The sequence below is a fragment of the Malus domestica genome, chromosome 09 (assembly GCF_042453785.1).
Source record: "Malus domestica chromosome 09, GDT2T_hap1".
Taxonomy (NCBI): Eukaryota; Viridiplantae; Streptophyta; class Magnoliopsida; order Rosales; family Rosaceae; genus Malus; species Malus domestica.
Genome location: NC_091669.1, coordinates 19983437 through 20005992, shown reverse-complemented (window position 1 = coordinate 20005992; position 22556 = coordinate 19983437). Strand labels below are relative to the sequence as shown.

At 42.1% G+C, this 22556-nt stretch overlaps 1 protein-coding gene and 1 long non-coding RNA gene across 4 annotated transcripts; one reads left to right on the top strand and one right to left on the bottom strand.

Moving 5' to 3' along the window:
* The first annotated feature begins 799 nt into the window (after positions 1-799).
* LOC139188173 (uncharacterized) lies at positions 800-3305 on the top strand. 3 transcript variants are annotated; one of them, XR_011571437.1, is made up of 4 exons: positions 801-1208; positions 1400-1536; positions 2142-2200; positions 3022-3305. It is a non-coding gene; the product is annotated as an uncharacterized lncRNA (long non-coding RNA). The 3 variants fall into 3 exon arrangements; XR_011571436.1 differs by having other exon boundaries at positions 800-1208; positions 1400-2200; XR_011571435.1 differs by lacking the exon at positions 2142-2200 and having other exon boundaries at positions 817-1208.
* An 11307-nt stretch (positions 3306-14612) lies between these two features.
* Positions 14613-15092, bottom strand: LOC139187818 (uncharacterized). Its single transcript, XM_070804420.1, has one exon. The coding sequence runs from the start codon at positions 15090-15092 to the stop codon at positions 14613-14615; it is 480 nt and encodes a 159-aa protein (XP_070660521.1).
* Positions 15093-22556: the final 7464 nt, after the last annotated feature.

The window sequence follows — 22556 nt, the reverse complement described above, 5'->3', positions numbered from 1 at the left end:
TTGTTTTGAACATACATGTGATCTTTCTGAAAAGGTTTGTCTCCCTTGTCTTCTCTCCCATGCCCAATTTGGGTATTATCAAATTGTTTTGTCCTAATGGTTAAAATGAAATTTTTTTTTGTTGTTTTCATTAGTTTTCCCTTATTCGTTTAGTTAACCTTGAAACGCTCTTTTCTTTACAACATCAAAATTTTCCTTTTTTTCACTTTTTTTTTTTTTACTACAAACAACATTTTTTTTTCTTATCAATTTTTTTCTTCTCATCATTTTTCTTCCTTTTCTATTACAATATTAAGGCTCCAATACTTGGAATTCCCTCCTCTTAATAAAAATTACTCTACAAGCTTTTATGACGGGTAGGAAATTCTTTACAAGGTTAGGTAGAGAAAATTTAGGTTTAAGAACAAAATGGCTCGAAATGGCTAAACTAGGAAAAATAATCATAAGGGATGGCTAGAAAGACTCAAGGAAAGAGAGAAAAAATGCCTATGTCATTTTCAGTATTTACATGAATTGATGAATGTAACAAGAGGCATAAAGCAAGTTCTAGAAATACTTGTTAAAATGAGATCGTACATGTCACAGCCCATCCCTGATTTTAAGAGTTTTTTAAGTTTAATAAAGGATTTTACAAAAATGCCCTTTGAGGCACGCGCATTATTCGAGATTAATCGTTGTGTCGTGCCATCTAAGATTTGTTTTCTTGTCATATATTCGTAGTACTCGTCGTTACGGAAGCTTGGGCGCAGACGGTTCGTGATTTGGAGTTATAACGAAAAAGATTTTAAAATTTGAAGTTTGGGCATTTTATGAATTTTATTATAAAAATTTGGTGTGCCATTTGGATGGCCCAGATTAAAGGAAATCTGAAATGGGTGGCTCAGATGTAAGGGAAAGAAAATAAAAATAAAAAGGAAGGTTTTGTGTGTGTATGTGTGTGTGCGTAACTGGTGAAGAAGAAGAAGAAGAGAAGATTGGGCAAAACTGCCCAACCAGAGGAAGAGAGCAGGAGCTCCGGGAGAGAAATGAGAGAAGCTGGGCGAATGGGGAGAAGAGAGAGAAGCTTCTGGCCAATCAGAGAAGGGGAAAGGAGGAAAGGAGAAAGGGCAAGAAGCGGAGGAAGAAGAACAGAAATGGGTTTTCAACCATGACCCGCGCGACCCAATGGGTTTTCCACCCATTTCCGTCAAAATTTCTTCATTTTTCCGGTGAGTTACTTCAAACCATCACTTGGAAAACCCTCCATGATCTTCCCTCTTCCTATTACACACCAAAAATCAAAGAATTTGGCCCCTGAAATTGGTTGAAACCGTACGATGTGTGCGGTGGCTTAGTGTACAAATTCTTCAAATCTTGAAATGTTTTCTTTCAATTACTAACACCATTATCATTCCCTTAGGACCTGGAACAAAGCCCAAGCATTATTTGGAGCATCGGAGTGATTTTAAAGGTCGAATTGAAAACACCCATTTCTAGGGTTCTTCACGGGTTTGATGGAATTGGAGCCTTTCCAGGCCAAATTGGCTTTGGCCGCAGGTATAAAGTTTACTCTACTCATTGAGATCTTCATTTCTGTAAATTTTGGTAATTTTTTGAAATAGTTGGATTTTTCGGCGAGCCGGGCCGGCCGACCGCCACCCGCAGTGGCCTGTGCGGCGGCGCGTGGCCAATGGCCCGCCAATGTCATTCTTAGCATGTGTTTAATGTTCTAGGTTCAGTTTTGATAATTGATTGACGTAAATTGAGTAATTGAACCTAAGTTCGTTACGATTCATGATTAGGCCAAAAAGGTGAATCGACGATCCAACTGTCGGATCGTCACCAAACTTTGATACATAGTGAGGATTATAGGAACTTATGGATCGGGAATCTGATTTACGGATCTTTCGAAATTGGAGTTGTAAGTTCATAATATAGAATGTTAACCGTCACTTGGTTTTGGCAATTGACGGAGATCCGACCGTTGGATGGTAATGAAATTTTAGGATGTTGTCCTAGAGGTATATTGCAGACCTCTGGAAGTTATGGATTGGAAATCTGAGTTGCAGATCTTCCGAATCAAACTATGTAGTGACGTGTTTTATATAAGTTATATATTCTATCGATATGATCTCTGAGGTTTGATTTGATGATTGTTCTAGGCGTTGATCGTCATGACACCTTAATGTGTTGTGCTAGGGAGTTATAGGGTGAACTCCAGGTGAGTGGGCAGTTTTGTTTTCCGTATATACATATATAAATGAGATTTTCCCAGGAAATCAATTTAAGTGAAATGTGATATGAAATGCCATGCAAAATATATGCCTAATTATTTATGCATTAGTAATTGCATACATGCATGATTAGTGTTGCGGACGCACAGGTAAGTGCCAGGTAAGTTCATAAATTAAATTATGTAATTGTGGAGTTGATATGATTGAAAGCTCATAAACATGCACTAGGGTGATTGTGATTTAGTAGAGATGATTCAGGCATGTATATATAGTCACCCCTGCACCATATGCTCACAATTGGATCCAATTTAGGTGCATGTTGTACAGACCATTAGAGGTGGTTCTGACATGTCATACACACCATTAGAGGTGGTTCCGACTCGTAGGTGACTAGCAATTTATCGCATAGCTATCCGGAGAGGATAGCGTGAGCATAACTATATTTCACCCAGTTCAGTCGCACAGACCTTTTCAGGGGTTCCGACTCGTGTGCAGTGTAGTACCGTACAAGTCACTTGCGATGACTCCGACTAGATAAGATTGATGAGATTGATTATGAGTTATAGATTCAGCCGTACAGGCCACTATAGGTGGATCCGGTTGACATATTGTTTGGCATGAGTTACTTATATGGCATATAATTCACATATCACTACTTCTGAGTATGGTTTTGAGACAAGTATACGTATTACATAAATCTGGGAAAGTATACGAGTTTTACAGCGAGGGGTTAGCGTTTTGATAATGAGATGATTTTCGAAAAACTTTGTTTTACTGACCTACTCAACTTTGTTTTGCGCCCCTCCAGGTTCAAGATAGCAGAGCTTTGGTGGACACGAGGAATCCAACGGTGTTCTGACAGAATTCACAAAAGTAGGACTCACCCTCGGGTGTTACATCTTAGTAATTCTGTCTTTAAAGCTTCCAAACTGTGTAAATGGTTACGTTACTCTCACGTGACAGCAAGCATGCCCTCCTTCGGGATGGGGTGTGTCAGTACACACAAGAATAAATGGGATTGATGCATAATGGTTCAATCTATAATAGGCTCAAAAGCTCACAAAGGTTACATACGATCACTACATTCACTTATGAAGCGTTAAATCATGCTCTAGTTTCACATCAACAAGGCTATGTGCATATATGTTTTCCATATCATGATCATAAACGAATATGGTTAAAACAAAGATAAGGTAAAGAACTAATGTTGAGCTTAAATTTCTTGAAAGTTATGTAAATAGAGACCAAATCTCATCACTGAATTGGGATGTGGCCAATAAGAACAAGACTCAAAGAAAAATAAAATGTTTTTGGATTTTTCAAAATTATGTAATTTTTTTTTCAGAACTAAAACAAAAAGAATGAAAAAAAATTAAAAATAGGCATATTAAAACTAGACACAAAGGTACAAAAAAATATAAATGAATAAAGCTCTTGGACAAAAAAACTTCCCAGTTTTAAAGAAGCGGCAAACGAAGATGTAGATGGAAATTCACCCCCAAACTTGATTTTGTATTGGCATTAAAGCTGAGTGACTCCAATTTTCTGCAAAGACATTAAACACATGAGTAAGCTAACAAGAGAATTAGGAAATAATTTATTATTGAAAAAAAAACTAACAATTAACGTTAAACCTAAACCAACTAAAAGATGTAACAATCCAATAAGTATTAGAATCAAATTGGATCCCCAGCAACAGCGCCAGAAACTTGTTGCGAAAATTAGATGACCAAAATTAACCTCATTAAGTCTCAAATTTTAGTACTCGTAAGTATACAAATCGGATGATTGTATAGTATATAAGCACGAATATCGTCCCACGAAAATCGAATTGATTCTAAAAGTCTTACTAACTAAATTGAAACAAATTACAATTGAGAAGCTTTAACGAAAAAGATAGGAGATTTTGAATTAAACTGAAATAAAATAACGCTTGAAATAAAATGCATGTAAATAATAAAATGAAAACATAAGAGAAGACCTAGGGCAAAATTCACCATAACTAATTCTACTTAATTTCCTTAATATGTTATGCTCGAGTAGTTCCCCAATATTAATGATCGATTTTCCCTAAACTATTCAATGGCCATGGCATCTGGTTGCATCAAAAATATCCTTACATGTTAACCCTATATGGCATCTAGATGCATTTAAACAAGTAAGAACCCATTAAGCTCTATAGAAATCGTTGGAAAATCACACAAACCCTAATTGTATGGCATCTACAAATAGGTGTTTATGGTATCAATTTCAAGAAGCGAAACCCAAGTTAAGTATGGCATCTACTCTAACTTGCATCAAATCAACTTAATTGAAACCTAGATGGTGATCAAGTATCTAAATAAAAATCAAGCATCTAAATAAAAATCGAGCGCATTATGATTAGCAAAAGATACTCAATAAGGAAGAAAAACTTGATAATAACAATGCCACAAGACAATTAAATATTGTAATTAGGCTACATCGTAGCTGTAAACACGGAAATTCCTGCGATGAACGAGACAAGAAACACGTGTACAAAATAATATTTGTATTAATGATTTAGGGGTTACAATCTCTTCTACAAATTTAGCCTCTGATTCTATCTTTGTAATAGGTAGATTTGATGTTGTTGATCCAAAGGGCCGTCGGGGCTTGATCTTAGGATAAACAGTTGTGCGGATTGGTTGACGTCGTTGATCCAAAGGGCCGTCGGGGCTTGATATAGGGATGAACGAATGATGGATGATGAACGCTTTCTTCAAGGGTTGTTGGGGCTTGATCTTGAATTAGTGGAAGTTCTTCAAGGGGCCATTAGGGCTTGATTTTGAATGAGGATTTGACGAAGAACGAAGAGAGCTTTCTTGATCCTTCGGGATTTGCTTGGGAGCTTTGGAGTTTCAAAGCTTCAAGGTTTTGGTGTGTGGTGAATTGGTTATGAATTGGTCTCCCAAAATGAATGTCTTGGCCTCCTATTTATAGAATTCCAAAACTTGATTTTTTGGATTTAAATAATTAGATGAAATAAATCATTTCTGCCAAGTGTTGACACGTGTCCTGTTTGATGACTTTTCCGATTTATTTTGATTTTTCGTTTAGTCACATGCTATGTGTAAAATTTATGTGACACATAAACATTGAAATTTTAATTATTGATCAACATTTATTTTACCGAAATTTCGATGTCTACAAATGCCCCCACTTCAAGGCGCGTCGTATACATGTGCTTGTCACGTGTAGAAGATGCGTTTTCAAGTCCCTTACTGCAGATGTTGATCCAAGGGCCGTTGAGGCTTGATCTTGAACTGGGTTGGTGATTTCTTCAAGGGCCGTTGGGGCTTGATCTTGAACTTTGTTTGAAATTTCTTCAAAGACCGTTGAGGCTTGATCTTGAAGGTTGAAATTGGACCACAAGGAGCTTCATGTGGTAGATGATCTTTTGCTTTGGTAATGGGTGAATCGGCACGTATTTTGTTGCGCTTATTGACTTTCCACAGCTTTGATCTTGAACTGGTTCGGAGGATTTTCTGGTTTCCTCCAATTGTTGACTTTCCACAGGCTTATTCTTGAACTGGGTTGGAGGATTTTCTAGTTTCCCCCAAGGGACTTTCCACAGACTTAATCTTGAGCTGGATTTGATTCAAGGGTGATGGACACTTGATCTTGAATCGGACTTGTAATTTCTTTAAAGGCTGTCAAGGCTTGATCTCGAACTTAAACATGACCACGAGCAGTTTCAGGACATGCCTGCTTTGAAAGATCAAGGAAGTTCGCAGCATTTTCATATGAACCCTGAGCAGTTTGGTCAACGGTATGATCTTCAAGAGTGATGGGCGCTTCTTCCAGTTGGTGACTTAATCTTTAAGGATTTGATTCAAAGGTGGTAAATCGGCACGTGTAGCTCACAACGTCTAGCGGGTCGACCCAAGAATTTGAGGGTCGAAACAGGTCCACCAAACCCAGAGTGATTGCAACCCTAATGATATGAGATACTTTTGATTTTGAAGAAGTAACGGATGCATCGACTCGTGTTTTGTTGTGCTTGTCTCTACATGCTTCAATGTATCATTTTCCCTTGCCTTATCTGTTCTTCATGCAGATGTGGTATTTTCTCTAGAAGCATATGATGTTGAAACAATGGGTACTTTGAGAGCAGTGCTAGGTAAGCAATCAGGGAAGGGTTCCAAGTAGTTGGTTCCAGATCGGAAGTTTGATACCAAGTGCTGTCTGATTGCTTTCTTTCTCCTTGTCCCGCAGGTAAAAACAAGGACAAAGAAAAGAATAGGGAGAAAGCATGATATGAAATACTCTTGCTTTCGAAAAAGTGGTGGCGATTTAACAGCGTTGCACAGCGAGGCTTTGTTCTTCGACGATGGTGCCGCCAATATATTTGTTGAAACTTCTCGAGCTATTGGATTCAACTTAGACTCCTTCTGCTGGGTTGGTTGATTGTGCAAGGAATGGGAGACTTGATCTTGAAGGAAATCAGCACGTTGTCTCCACATGCTTCAAGGTATCATTTTCATTTGCCTTATCTGTTCTCCGGGCAAATATGGCATCTTCTTCAGAAGTACATCAGCAACTGAAGACGAGTACTCAAGAGCAAAGCCAGGTAAGCAACCAGGTAAAGGTTCCCGGTAGTCGGTTCCTTGCCCGGAGTTTGAGTGGAGGTTCCGACATATTGCTTTCTTTATCCTTGTCTTTGCAGGTAAGAACAAGGACAAAGGAAAGGACAGGGAGAAAGCATGATATGAGATACTCTTGCTTTCTACCCTGGTGATATGAGATACTTTTGCTTTGGTGTCATTTGTTTGCAGAGGTACTCCAGGAGAGGAAGAAAACTGGGTATTTCGAGAGGCTCTGCTGAGAGTGTACTCTCGGAAATGAGGAAGGGTTGGGCATTTTTGCAAGTCTGCCTTGCTATGGACGGTGTAGGTGGACAGTTATAGGAAGTTCTTTAATACCTGTAGAGGTACTATTCTTTCACTCGTGTTGGCAACCATTGAGTGATTGATTAGTATGGCTCCACGCACTTTCTTCTTTATCAGAAATCTTCGACAAATTGCCCGTAATTTCCGCAAAACTAAGTGTACATGTGACAGGTACTGACGAGGCTGAAAAAGACTGGCGCCTCTTCGATATCTGAGATCGGCGCTTCGACAAATTATCCGTGATTTTCGCAAAGCTGAGTGTGCATGTGATAGGTGCTGACGAGGCTGAAAAAAGACTGGCGCCTCTTCGATATCTGAGATCGGCCCGTGGTTTCTGAGCAGCCCAGCTTTTGAGAAAGCAGACGTCTTTTCGATCTCTGAGCTTGCCTCTTCGATTTCTGAAGCTCCGTCGAGTGCTGATTTTAAAAGAGAGGCACGCATCACATTCCAAAGCACACTTGAATTTTCCGCCTGTAGAAGCTCCATACTTGCACTTCTAAAAACTTGATTTGTCCGACCTCTTCTTTTTCTTCACACATTCGAAAATGTCTTGCCCTTCTGACTGTCGTCTTAACTTGAATGTCGGGGAAGATAGTGACATATCTTCTTCAAACAACATTTGGCAGCCGTCCTTCGTATCTCCCAATGGTCCTCTTACAGTTGGGGATTCTATGATGATGAACGATACAACCGCTTCGGTGGTGGCCAGAAATCTTCTCACTCCTAGAGACACTAGGATACTTTCCAGGCGGTCCGACGAGCTGGCTGTTCAGGACTCTCTAGCCTACAGCGTCCGATGTGCAGGTTCAGTTTCAAACATGGGCCAACGCCTTCTTGCTCGATCTCGTCAGGTTGAGTCGTTGATGACTGAGGTGGCCAGTCTTCGGCAAGAGGTCAGGGTGCTTAGGCACGAGAATAAAGAGTTGCACATGCTCGCAACTAATTACTCAACAAGCATGAAGAGGAAGCTTGACCAGCTGCAGGAGTCCGAAGTTCGGATTCAGAGTGATCATCAGAGGTTTGTGGCGTTACTCCAGCGGCAACTTCTGCCTTCGTCCTCTGGCGCTTCACCAAGTGTTGAAGCTCCGGATAATCAATCTCTGGTGCTTCGTCTTTCTGGAGCTCCGCCGAGTGATGAGGCGTCACCTGATCATCCTTAAAAATCCCTTCCTGTAAATTTGATTTGACTTTTTTTTTTTTTACACACTTGTAATTTTTTTTAGAGATATCAATGGACATGCTTTATTTTATTCAGTATGTTGTGCTAAATACAAATAAAATGTATATCTGACTAAAATGCGTTACTTCCTTCTTTTTCTTCTTTTTTTTTTTTTTTTTTAGATGGTGCTTGACACATCCATTTCCTTTTAGATGGTGACTAATGCACTATTCTTTCACCTTTTTTTTTTTTTTTTTTTGGCACTTTCTTTTTTGTACACAATCTTATTTTCCCAATGCACTTGGCACTTTCGTTTTTGTACACAATCATATTGGCACTTTCTTTTTTGTACACAATCGTATTTTCCCAATGCACTTGGCACTTTTTTTTTTGTACACAATCATATTTTCCCACACGATCATATTTTTCCAGTGCACTTGGCACTTTCTTTTTTGTACACAATCATATTTTCCCAATGCACTTGGCACTTTCTTTTTTTGTACACAATCATATTTTCCCAATGCACTTGGCACTTTCTTTTTTGTACACAATCATATTTTCCCACACGATCATATTTTCCCAATGCACTTGGCACTTTCTTTTTTGTACACAATCATATTTTCCCACACGATCATATTTTCCCAATGCACTTGGCACTTTCTTTTTTGTACACAATCATATTTTCCCAATGCACTTGGCATTTTCTTTTTTGTACACAATCATATTTTCCCACACAATCATATTTTCCCAATGCACTTGGCACTTTCTTTTTTGTACACAATCATATTTTCCCAATGCACCATCATATCACCTCTCATTTTGGTTTTTCTTTTCCAGGCACGGGTGGTCATTTGCACAGTTTGCACAGTCACGGACCTGCGTTTTGAATAGCCACCGCATTTCATTTGCTTCTCCTGGGACCTTTATATATATATATATATATATGTGTGTGTGTGTGTGGGGGGGGGATTGCTCATTTGCTTGTACACTCATTACACAGCTTCAGCCACTGCGTTGCTTGTTGCCTTGCATCACCACTGCACCATTGTCCAGCAATCCTGCGCTGCTGCTTTTACTTGGTGAGTCACTTGAGTATATATATGTGTATATATACGGAAGGCTGCTGTTGTAGTTTGCTTTATCGCTGTTGCAGTTTGCTTTATTACCGTTGCTGTTTGCTTTATCACCGTGCATACATATGTAATATAATGTGCTTTGCCCTTTGCAATTCCTTCATGCTCCTTTTACTTGGTGAGTCACATGTGTGTGTGTGTATATATATATATGTCTTTTGAGCCGTGGATACCATTTCCATCTTTTGAGCCATGCATATATGTATATATATATATATATATATATATATATATTTGTCCCATCACCATCACCATTTGCGTCCTTATATATATATGTTGAGGTTGATCGTCTTGTCACCATCTCCATTTTGTGCACTTGTCCCATCACCAAACCATGCACACATATGTCTATATATATATAACGTACAATGAGTGTGTCCCCATTGATGGATTTCTTTGTTTGTAATGTCAGGAATTTTTTTTTTATTTTCTTTAATCTTGAGAAGGCAGAGCTTGACGCCAGGATCTTCGCAAAGCTTTTAGAGCCGTGGTAGCAGGCCGTGGGTGTGCTTGTGTAAAAGACTGCAACGAGGTTTCGCTGTGTAGTGCCTTTTGACCACAGTTTTCCCTCGGTGGCGCGCTGTCATGTGGTACGAGAAACTGCTTGCGTAATCGCTGCGGGTTTGCGTAGTGCGATTGCGTAGCATTTTGGTTTCTTTTGCCACTGTAACGTGCCTTGAAGGACCATCCTGTAGCTGTCATCTTTGTCGTGCTGCTCAAGTTTTGTGCCTGATTTGTGGTCATGGTATTTTTCAAATGTTTTAGGAACAACACCATCACCATTCTTGCAAAGGAAGGCGATTCACAAGATGAGGGAACAACGTTGAAGCTTTACCCGCCTCTAACTGGTCCTAAGGCGCTTGCTTTTCCCGTGAAAGACAATTCCATGCATATTAAGTCATAGTCTTCTGAAGTATCTTGGGAGGTGGTAGACACTGTTCAACCAATTACGAAGAAAAAGGCGTGCACATTGAGGGTTCTTATTTTGAATCATTCGCATCATGCTCGTGACCATCACCCGGCCTTGTTTAAGCTTCTTGGTGATCACATTCGCAGCAGAGCCATGGCTTGGAATGGTACCCTGTCGACTACTGGAGAAGCCGTCTTTGATGAGCTTTATTGGGAGTGGCTTGAAGATGTCTTAAGCCGATCTAAAGATGTGCTTACTAAAGTGGGCCTTTACCACGCTGTGTACACATCTTTGTTTAGTTATGATTGTCATCCTTCCGTCCTTCGAGCGTTCTTTGAGCATTGGTGTTCAGGGACCAACACGTTTCACACGGCGCAAGGGGAGATGTCAATTTCACTATGGGATCTTCACAGGATAGGAGGCTTGCCGATCCATGGTAAGTTTTATGACGAGGACGTTCCCAGCGCGGATGGACTTTCTCTTTGCAATAGCCGAGGATTACCTGCGAGTTGCCGCTATTTGTTTTGGGCGTATCACAAGCTTTTCCAGGATGCTCAAGGTAAATCAGGCGTGAGGATTTCCTCATGGATCCGATTTTGGTACTGGGAGGCCATGAGGTATAAAAGGTATTCGAAGAAAAGTTGTCGTAACAAGACCACTAGGCCAAATGGAGACTCAAACCCGTCCGGTGTTATTGGCTCAACCAGGCGTCGCTCTTCTGACGAGTTGAGAGCGTTTGAGGATCTTGGCATAGTATCAGAGCATGTGGATGAGTCTTACCTAGCTGCTTTTTTAGCTTGTTGGCTTTGTAGGTTTGTTTTCCGACAGGTGACTTCAACTTAGTTCGTCCTGGAGTTTTCAAAATTGCTAGCAAGATGGCTGCAGGTGAGTCTTTTAGTCTTGCTATTCTGGTTTTAGCCAATATTTACAATGGCTTGAGCATTGTTTCGAACTCGGCAAGCACTGAAAATCGTGATGCGGTGCTTCCTTACCACTATGTGTATGGTTGGTTGGGTGAATATTTTGGCACTCACTTTTCTTTGACGGCTCTAGACAAGTCAAGGCCTTCTTCATCGACTGCAGCCAAGATGGGGCCTTTGATGACAAAGTATTCTGGCGTGCTTTCCGCGAAAGGCCTTGATGATTTGCAGGCATGAGTGCTATTTGAAAGTTATGAAGATTTGAGGATTGACCCCTTAGCGAGAGTTGGCTCGGCGCGGCGAGGCATCGTAGACAATTCACACCTCCGCTCGTCAGACTTGTCTTATCTTATAAGTCTTCGTTCGGGGTTTGTTTCTTTGTGGCAAGAAGACCGGTGCATTGTTCAGCCATATAGTCCTCACCGTTTCAGCAGGCAATTTGGTTTTGTCCAAAACTTACCAGGCAAGCTGAAGGAAAAGAACCAATCAGCATCCTTGCAGGCCGTGTATATGCATTGGGAGTCTTGTACCCGTGCACGTACAAATGTTGTTATCACGCTGCCAGTCAAGGACGAGTTCAAGAGTAATCCAGTGACCCGTGTTTATGCTCGTTGGTGGTCAAAGGTATATTATAAGAACTTGGGGATGGCAAGTGGTACCAATTCTTCTTACTCGGGTAATGATATGTCGAGAGATGGCTGTCATGTGGTTCCTATGCAAGCGGTAGCTCTTGATTGCACCAATGCGACTCCCTTACAAGATAGACCTGTAACTTTAGCTCCTCAACGCCCATGCTTGTCTCCTCGACATCCGGATGCTTCTGAAGAGGCGGGAGATGAAGTTGACTCACACGAAGATGGATTTATTTTGCAACAGTGTCAACAAGTTTCAAACAAGCGACCACTTGAGGATGCTCAGGTTGACAGCGATGTCAATTTTCATCATAAGAAGAAAGAAGTGTTTAGACCTCCTTTACTCGATGACTGTGTGCCATTTGAGAGAGATGTATGTACTTCATTCCCTCTCGTGATTTCTTATGCTTTCATTATTTTGCTTTCGTTTCTAACATCTTTCTTTGTCTTCTTTAGGTTGGGCCTTCTTGTTCTTTTGATTTGGCAACTGCAGGTGTTTATTCCTATACGGAGATGCTATTTACGGGCAAACTACCTACAGACAGGGAGATCGGGGATCCGCCTGGTGCAGAGCTTGTTCCAAATCCGCCGAACTTCCCAAGTTTGCCATGTGTAGGTGAAGGTATGCAAGAACCCGTCATGTGTCCAACACCTTTGCCAGCTAGCTCTGAGATCTCTTTGAGAGGGCCGAACCTTAGCGGTACTGAGCAAGTCATCCATCGCATCAGTCTCAGTGCAGCAATGGATGTCAAGAGCCATATAGAGGAGAGGATTTCTAAGTGCCCGTTGGAAGACCTTATGTTGCTTAATGAGGATTTGTCGAAGCTTGTTTCTGTTATTGACAACCTTAACATTGACTCTTCATCCTTGAAGATCAAGATTGCCGAGCTTATGGCCGCCTCGACTGAGTATTCTTCCTTGCGTGCCATTTCCTTGGAGAAGTTGAGTCCAGATGTTAGAGCTCATCAGCTAGCAATAATAAACTTATCACTGGCTCAAGTCCAGTCTTCTCAGCAAGCTGCTTCGGGAGATTATCAAGTTACAGAGACTTCTTTATCTTATGTCCAGGTGCACCTAGATACGTTGGCGAGAGAGAGAGAGCAGTTGGTAATCGAAGCATCGCAACTTGAAAGTGTTCTCGCGGAGCAAGGAACTACACTTTCTCAGTACCATGAGGAGATTTCACGCCTAGAACGAAAGAAATGCATGACTATGGAGTTGCCCATCTTGTCTCCCACCGAGGCAGAAACTTTGAAGACTTTGGAAAGCTTGCTTGAAGATCGTCTTCGTAGTTTTGGGGACATAGTTTTCAAGTAGTATCTTTTTCCTTTTTTTTTCTTTTTTTTTTTTTTTTTTTTTTTTTGTAATATGGCTTTTGAAGCCGACTCCTTCTTTCAAAGAAATAAAGTATTTACATTCTTGAATTTGCTCTTCATTCTTTAAAGTGTTTTTTTTTTTTAGATTGTGTGACTGTACTTGAAGTTTTGACGTTTCAAGTTGCCTACGTACCCTCTGTTGAGGAGAGATCATGTCATAACGTAGTTCAAATGCATTTTTTGTTCTAATGATTTTGCCGTACACAGTTTATGCTCTTGCGGGCCAGGAGCTTTGGTTGTCGCCTTTTAGGGGTAGTAGCGCTTCAAGAATCTTCCATTGATAGGGCCAATCTTCAAGCCGTCTTCTGCCATGATTAAGTAGGCGTCGTTGGTGTAAACCTCTTGTATTACGTATGGTCCATCCCACTTTGATGTGAACTTGCTTTTCGTCTTGTGAGTTGTGATGATAGGCCTACGCAATGCGAGGATGAGATCTCCAGTTTGGAAAGACCTTGGGCGGACCTTTTTGTTGAATGCCTTGGATAGCCGTGCTTGGTAGCATTCCAAGTGTTGTTGAGCTTCGAGCCTTCTTTCGTCGAGTGCTTCCAACTCTTGAAGGCGCAACTTTGCATTCTCCTTCTCAGTCAAACCTTCTTGTATAGCCATTCTCAGTGAGGGGATTTGACTTTCGAGCGGTAGAACAGCTTCCACTCCATATACAAGAGAATAAGGCGTAGCTTGGGTAGGAGTCCTATGTGTCGTCCGATATGCCCAAAGTGTTTCGCTTATTCTTTCATGCCAGTCTCTCTTTGTTCGACCAATCACATTCTTTAAGAGATTGCACAATGTTTTGTTGAATGCTTCTGCAAGACCGTTGGCCGGGGCATAATACATGGAAGACTTGTGCTGCTTGAACTTGTATTTCTCACATAGCTCATCCACGAGTCGGTTGGAGAATTGCTTTCCGTTGTCAGTGATGATGTAGCGAGGCACCCCATATCGGTGGATGATGTGCTCCTTGATGAAACGGACGACAGTTTCCTTCTTTACTTCCCTTAGGGGTATGGCTTCAGCCCACTTGGAGAAGTAATCTGTTGCAGCTAGGATGTAAGCTTCTCATGCAGATGATTTCGGGGTAATTGGTCCTACGACGTCCAATCCCCATGCATCGAATGGCCATGAAGCAGCTGTAGGGTGTAATGGCTCAAGTGGTTGGTGTATGAAGTTGGCGTGGAATTGGTAGGCTTGGCACCTTTTGGCATGTTCCAGGCAGTCCTTCTCCATGCTTGGCCAGTAGTAACCCATTCTTTTGAGCTGGAAATGTAGCTTTGGTCCAGATTGATGCGCTCCGCATACGCCTGAGTGTGCTTTTTCCATGGCTTGATTAACTTCTTCCTCACCTAGGCATCTCAGAAGTACTCATTCGAAAGAGCGTCGGTAGAGTGTTTCTTTGTAATAGAGGAAGCGAGGTGCTCGTCGACGTATTTCAGAGTGGTGTTTAGGATCATCTGGAAGTTTTCCATGCTCTAAGTAATCGATCAGCGGTTGTCTCCACTCTTCAACATCGACTGGAAGTACTGAGATGACATTTGTATCATCTAGTAGAATTTCAGTGACGAGGGGGATCACCCATCTTTGGCAGACTGGCACGTCTGCAGCTTCATCTTCTCCTAATGTCATGCTTGAGGCTAGGTTGGCAAGAGCGTCTGCCATTTGATTTTCTTTTCTTGGCACATGCTCTAGTGTCACAGTCTCAAACTCTTGTAACAGTTGGGTTGCCAGCCGAAAGTATGGGATGAGATCGTCTTTCTTCACCTCATATTCAATTAAGAGTTGATTGATTATGAGCTTGGAGTCGCCAAATATCTCAAGGGCTGTGATTCCCATATTGATCGCCATTTGGAGTTCGATGATCAGTGCTTGGTGCTCAGCGACATTGTTAGAGCATAATTCGCTTAGTTGAAAGGAATAAGGTAATATATGCCTTTGCGGCGACATGAATACTACTCATGCCCCTACTCCGTCTGCTCGTGCAGATCCGTCGAAGAACATCGTCCATGTCGGGAAGATGTCGATGTAGAACACTTCCTCGTCAGGCAAGTCGTCTAAGATTTTCCAATCAGCTGGGATTGGGTGATCGGCAAGAAAGTCTGCCAGCGCTTGTCCCTTTACGGCTTTAGCTGGGACGTAGATGATCTCATATTGGTTAAGAAGCAGCGCCCATTTAGCGAGTCGCCCTGTCAAGACAGGTTTGGACATGACGTATTTGACCGGGTCAGCTTTTGCAACCAAGTGGATGGTGTAAGCATGCATGTAATGTCTGAGTTTCTGGATGGCGAACACCAAGGTAAGGCACATCTTTTCTATTGGGGAGTAGTTCAACTCGGCGCCGATGAGGGTTCGGCTGAGGTAGTAAAGCGCTCATTCTTTCTGGGATTCATTCTCTTGCGCCAAGAGTACTCCAACTGAACTTTCCTGAGCGGCGATGTACAATATGAGTGGTTTCCCGGGCATAGGCGCCCCCAAGACAGGTGGACTTGACAAATACTTTTTTATGCTTTCAAAAGCATTGTGGCATGCTTCGTCCCATATAAACGGAACATCCTTCTTCATGAGTCGGCTGAACGGTTGACAACGCCCTGCAAGGTTAGAGATGAAGCGTCTGATGAAGGCAAGCCGTCCTTGTAGACTTTTCAGCTCATGCAGGTTTCTTGGCTCAGGCATGCTTTGAATGGCCTTGATTTTTTATTGGTCCACTTCAATACCACGGTGCTTGACAATAAAGCCGAGGAACTTTCCGGAGGTGACGCCAAACGCACATTTTAACGGGTTCATCTTGAGGTTGTATTTTTGCAGCCTTTCGAACACTACTCGTAAATCCTTCAAGCGATCTGATCTTTTCTTTGTTTTGACCACCACATCGTCCACATAACATTCTACGTTCTTGTGTAGCATGTCATTAAAGATTTTCTGCATTGCTTGTTGATATGTAGCTCCAGCGTTCTTTAGACCAAAGGGCATCACCTTGTAACAGTAGATATCTTTTGGAGTGCGGAATGCTGTTAGTTCCTCGTCTTCGAGAGCCATACGAATTTGATTGTATCCAGAAGAGCCGTCCATGAATGACAGTGCCTCGTGGCCAGTGGTTGCGTCCACCATGATTTCGATGATTGGCAAGGGGAAGTCGTCCTTCGGACAAGCATCGTTGAGGTCCCGGAAGTCTATGCAAACACGTATTTGTCCAGATTTCTTAAGGACGATGACGATGTTGGAGATCCACTTGGGGTATTGCACCTCTCGAATGAATCCTGCTTCGATTAGCTTGTCAATCTCTACCTCGATTTGTGGAATGAGCTCGGATCGATAGCGCATTTGAGTTTGCTTTATTGGTCGTGTTCCAGGCTTGACTGCAAGATGATGCACAGCGATGACAGGGTCAAGGTCGGGCATTTCTTTGTAATTCCAGGCAAAGACGTCTTTGTACTCTGATAGCAGTTGGTAGTACTCCTCTATCTCGTCTGCTCTTAGCAGTGCACTTACAAAGATAGGTTTTTGCTCCTCTTTTGTGCCCAAGTTGAGCTCCTTGAGATCGTCAACCGTGGCTTGCCCCCTCATCCTCAAGTTGTGGTGGTGCAGCAGTGACATCTTCTTCAGGGGTCTCGTCTTCTTTGCCTTCTTGGATCGTGATGTGGAAGACATCTTGGACTTCCTCTTTAGTGTCGTCCTCTTGGGTTTGTTGGTATGCAGATTGTCCAGTATGGATGATGGTGCGCCTTCTTACTATCAGTTGTCCATTTGCGTCAACTTCTAAGATTGTTTGACGCTTCATCCTTGAAGGAATTAAGCTTCGAATATCGCCTTTTTCTGCTAGCCTGTCGAGCTTTTCTTCCTTTGACGTTGTTTCCCTATTTCTAGAAAACTTCATGTTGTCTTCAAGTCTTTCCAAAGCTGACTGACGAGGAGGAGAGCTAGCCGTGTTGCTTTGCTTATTAGGTTTTGACAACCTTTCAAAAATAGAGCTTCGGGATGTTGGCCTGTTAAGCCTCTTGAAGACGGAGGTTCGGTTTTGACCACCAATGTGATCAAGGGCTGACGTTCTGGGTCTTGAACGTTTCATCCTATCGAAGATTGGCGTTTGAGGCGCGGATTTAGGCTCATCTCGATCTTGTTCAATGCTCACACTAATGTGTTGAGTGCTAGCATTTTTCGCTTTGCTTGAAATCTTCACGGGTGCATTTGGTGTGAAGCCAAGTCCAGCTTTGTTGTTGTTAATTCCGTAACCATGCTTCTTCAACTTCTTTTGAGTCTCAGTGAGGTCATGTTCTTTATTGTTGACGGTGTTTGAAACCTTTTTTCCAGGATTCGAAGAAGAAGCGAAGTCGTACCCAGCTTTTGACATGAGTTTGTAGGTGTTTGGATCAAAACCTTCTTCGGTCATCTTGGTTGGGAGAAAGCTTGGTTCCACCCCTTTTGGTAGAGCTTTTACGAAGCCTTGTGGTAATCTTGCAACCTTAGCGTTGCTTAGCTGTGTCAGAGGTAACACTGCATTCGTTTTAAGCAACTTTACATTATCCATGTACCGTTGTGCATCGACTTTGCTTGCTTTGGTTTCGAATGGGGATTGACCATTCTTTCTTCTTGACATCGGGATGTATCGGAAAACGGGTGTGTTTAGTACATTTGAAGGCGTCCTACTCCCTTTGGTTGTTGCAGGTTTAGCAAGCTCATTATCGTTCTTGCTTGAAGACGACATGGCTTCTTCTTCTTGCTTCTTGGGCATGGCTTGTCACTCCTGCTTTTTAGGTGTTGCTTTACCCGTGGATTTGATCTCTTTTGGAAGAGCTTCGAGCACCATGTCTTCATCCATGTAGAACTTGGCATCTGCGAAATGTGATTCGGCTTCGGTGAATGGTTTGGTGTCGTCATAGATCACATTCACTCCTTCTCGGTAGAATTTCAAGCATTGGTGAAGGGTGGACGGTACTACTCCATTTGCATGGATCCAAGGCCTTCCTAAGAGCAAACCGTAGGAAGTTCTTGCATCAATCACGTGGAATATCGTGCTTGACTTGAGCTCACCAATAGTCATCTCCACTCGGATCATGCCCATCGCTTTTTGTCCTCTTTGATTAAAACCTTGGATTAGTAAACGACTTAAGGACAGTTCATCCGCCTTGATGCCGATTTTAGTCATTGTTGACTTTGGCATGATGTTTATGGCTGATCCACCATCCACAAGCATGCGGTTGACTTTGTGCTCCCTTACGTACCCAGAGACGAAGAGAGGACGGTTGTGAGGATTGGATCCTAGCAGCAAGTCTTCATCGATGAAATGGATTATGTCCTCGATGGCATAGCATGTGGCATATTCATGTGGCCGAAGCTTGAAGTCTTCGTTCTTGCTTTCTTGCACTTCGTGGTCATTGGGACTTTCCAAGACCGCTGCTAATGCTATTCGCATCTTCTTTGGTAATCGTAACGCTTCCTCAATGCTAAAGTGTGTTGGCAGACCTTCTTCGAACGTGAGAATTTTTCCTCCCTTAGTGGTGATATCTTTGCCTTTTGAAGGTTCTTCTATTTCTACTTCGACCATGTGACATGCAGCAATAGTGCACTGTTGGAAGAAGTCATTCGGGAAGTACTCATGCAATGAGACAATAATGCGTGGCTCTTGCTCTATAGGTTCCCCAGCATACATTGGCTTATCAACTTTTACGTTTCTTTTAGGCTTCCTACTGTTGCGGCGACGGTGCTTTCTCACGTGTTCCACCTTTTGTCTTATGGCTTGTGGTTTTGGTTTCCTTGTTTTTTTGTAGGTCACCAATGTCCATCCTTCTTCATCATCTGCATGTGCATCTTGTTCGTTTGCCCCCGGTGTTGGTTGCGCAGAAGGTATCGTGTAACTTGAGCATTGATAGGAATGGTCAGGTGCTGCTTGGAGAGGCACGGGATCGAAAGATCCAAATGCAATTGTAGTAGTATATGTCGCGGCCGTGTCTTCGAGGTTGAGCTCGATTCGCCCTTGTTGTGCTAGCTTCATGATGAGCTCTTTGAGGACGAAGCATTTACCCACAGGATGGCTCACGATTCGATGGTACTTGCAGTATTTAAGATCGTTTATGCGATTCATTTCTTCAGGCCGCTTGCATTCGGGTAGCTCGATTACCTTCTTTTCTAGCAAGTCGTCTAACATTGCATCCATGTCTGAGTCAGGAAAAGGGTATACCTTCTGCTCCAATTCCCTCAAGGTGCTTTTGTACCTTTCTTGGGTGCGAGGAGGCTCACTTTTCTTTATCTCCTTTGCTTTGGTTTTGGAGGAGATCTTGATAGGCGCGGAGGCGGTCTTGACGGGCGCAGTGCTGACGGTGAACGCTTCCTTGGGGGGTTTCTTCCCAGTCTTGTCTACATTTAGGGAGAACACCTTATCCTTCTTGAAGTCGGTGATCGGCTCTTTCTTCCCGTGATGGGCAATACTTAGCTCCATGTCGTGGGCACGGGTGGCTAACTCTTCAAATGTACGTGGTTTGATGCCTTGAAGGATATAGTGTAACCCCCATTGCATGCCTTGGACGCACATCTCAATCGAAGAGATCTCTGAGAGCCTGTCTTTGCAGTCGAGGCTCAGATTGCGCCATCGGTTGATGTAGTCCACGACTGGCTCATCCCTCCATTGCTTCGTGCTTGTCAGCTCTAGCATGCTCACGGTGCGGCGGGTGCTGTAGAAGCGGTTGAGGAATTCCCTTTCCAACTGTTCCCAACTGTTGATGGATTCGGGCTCCAGGTCTGTGTACCACTCAAAGGCGTTTCCTTTTAACGAGCGCACAAACTGCTTGGTGAGGTAATCTCCTTCCGTCCCCGCGTTGTTGCAAGTCTCAATGAAATGGGCGACGTGTTGCTTCGGGTTTCCCTTTCCATCGAACTGCATAAACTTTGGTGGCTGATAACCCCTTGGCATCTTCAAAGCGTCAATTTTCTTGGAGTAGGGTTTTGAGTATAGTACGGAGTCATGTGAACTTCCTTCATATTGTGCCTTGATGGTGCTGGCGATCATCTCTTGCAGTTGTTGGATAGAGAGAGATCCCATGAGTGCCTCTGCTTGGCCTGGCTCCGGCTTCACATCGATTTTCTCCACCGAAGGCTCTTCATCCTCGTCGTTTTCCTTCTTTACTGAACCATCCCCTTGCTCGATTTTCACGTGGGGCTTTACATCTAGTTGGTTGACGAGTGCGGCGATTTGCTGGTCTTTTTCTTCCACAATCCGTGTTAGCCTTGCGATTGCTTCATTCATATGAGCCAGCTGCTCATCGATTGAAGTCGCTCCAGTAGTTATGACTTGCATGGCTGAGTTGCCACTTGTATCGGCATCGGAAAGCATGAAACCAGAGTACTTCCTTGGGCTTTCCTTCCTTGGCGCCTTTAGCAAAGCCAGGGTGATCACAGGTTCATGCCTCAGGTGCTCTTGTTCCTTCGGCGGAGTTGATGCAGGGGTGGAAGAGGCGGCAGAAAGAGCTCTTGCCTTGCTTCAAGTTGTGATGCCCGAAGTGACACCGCCTGCGGTGATGACGCTCTTGTTCCTTGCATTGGCTGCGAGAACAACTTGAGCCTTCTTTGATGCCATTTGTGCTTTTTGCGGATTCAAAGATAGAGATGAGAGGTAGAGATGGTCCCACTGGGCGTGCCAAATTTGTAAACACGGAAATTCCTGCGATGAACGAGACAAGAAACACGTGTACAAAATAATATTTGTATTAATGATTTAGGGGTTACAATCTCTTCTACAAATTTAGCCTCTGATTCTATCTTTGTAATGGGTAGATTTGATGTTGTTGATCCAAAGGGCCGTCGGGGCTTGATCTTGGGATAAACAGTTGTGCGGATTTGTTGACGTCGTTGATCCAAAGGGCCGTCGGGGCTTGATATAGGGATGAACGAATGATGGATGATGAACACTTTCTTCAAGGACCGTTGGGGTTTGATCTTGAATTAGTGGAAGTTCTTCAAGGGGCCATTGGGGCTTGATTTCGAATGAGGATTTGACGAAGAACGAAGAGAGCTTTCTTGATCTTTTGGGATTTGCTTGGGAGCTTTGGAGTTTCAAAGCTTCAAGGTTTTGGTGTGAGGTGAATTGGTTATGAATTGGTATCCCAAAATGAATGCCTTGGCCTCCTATTTATAGAATTCCAAAACTTGATTTTTTGGATTTAAATAATTAGATGAAATAAATCATTTCTGCCAGGTGTTGACACGTGTCCTGTTTGATGACTTTTCCGATTTATTTTGATTTTTCGTTTAGTCACATGCTATGTGTAAAATTTATGTGACACATAAACATTGAAATTTTAATTATTGATCAACATTTATTTTACCGAAATTTCGATGTCTACAGTAGCCCTAGCAAAAAAATAGAAAAGTTCTTTCTCTTTTCCTTCTTGCCGCAACCTTTTCCTCCAATATGATGATTTTTGGTTTTTGGTGGCTTCCTCCTTTTCACAAGGAGTTTTAATCTCCTTTTGTAACCCACGGCAATAAACATAACAAGCCCTTTATGCAAAGGGATCCCTATTTTTTTCAAAAAATGGGGATTAGGTGTGGTGCCCACTCCACATCAAATTTCAACGATCCAAAACTTCTATTTTTTAAGCCTCGATTCATAGATCATCCTTGCAAAAATTTAATTCAATCCGAAACTATTTGCCTATTTAATGATCAAGATAAAATTTCAATATTTCTTACATAACAAAATATTCGTTAATTTCTTTGAACTTCATTAGATATCTTAAACCTTTCCGATTTGGCTAATATTTTAGAAGGATGATCTATGATGTACAACTTGAAAAATAGATGGTCGGATCATTAAATTTTGATGTGATGTGAACCCCACAACCAATTCCCATTTTTATAAAAAAAATGGGGATCCCTTCCCTTAAAGGTTTCCATAAACATAAATCCTACTAAATTCTAATTAAAAACCCACTAACATTCTAACGAATGGACTTTACAACCTTATTAAAGAAAATGAAAAATAAAGGGAAATAATAAAACTAGTAGTTAAGTTCTCTCCTAAAATCCAATGAATAGTGTCCCCATGTCCATTTGATTTCCAAAACCGTTGCAGTCTCATCTTCTTGTTGTAAATGCACATCTCCGCACAGCTAGTTAGACTCTTACCTTACTAAAATTACTCTAGACAGCCGAAATCACCATTTTCCACTTCTTTTGTAACTTTGGTATTGAAGCCTATATATTAAAACAATTAAATTTAGTGCATTTAACCAATTTGAACACACAAAATTCAAGGGAAATATATCATAAAAATATATGAAAATATGACCACATCCAATTACGGTCTGATTTTCTATTTAT

Coding starts and splice junctions, on each gene's coding strand:
- LOC139187818 (XM_070804420.1), bottom strand. CDS start 15,092: ATGGCGATCAATATGGGAATCACAGCCCTTGAGATATTTGGCGACTCC.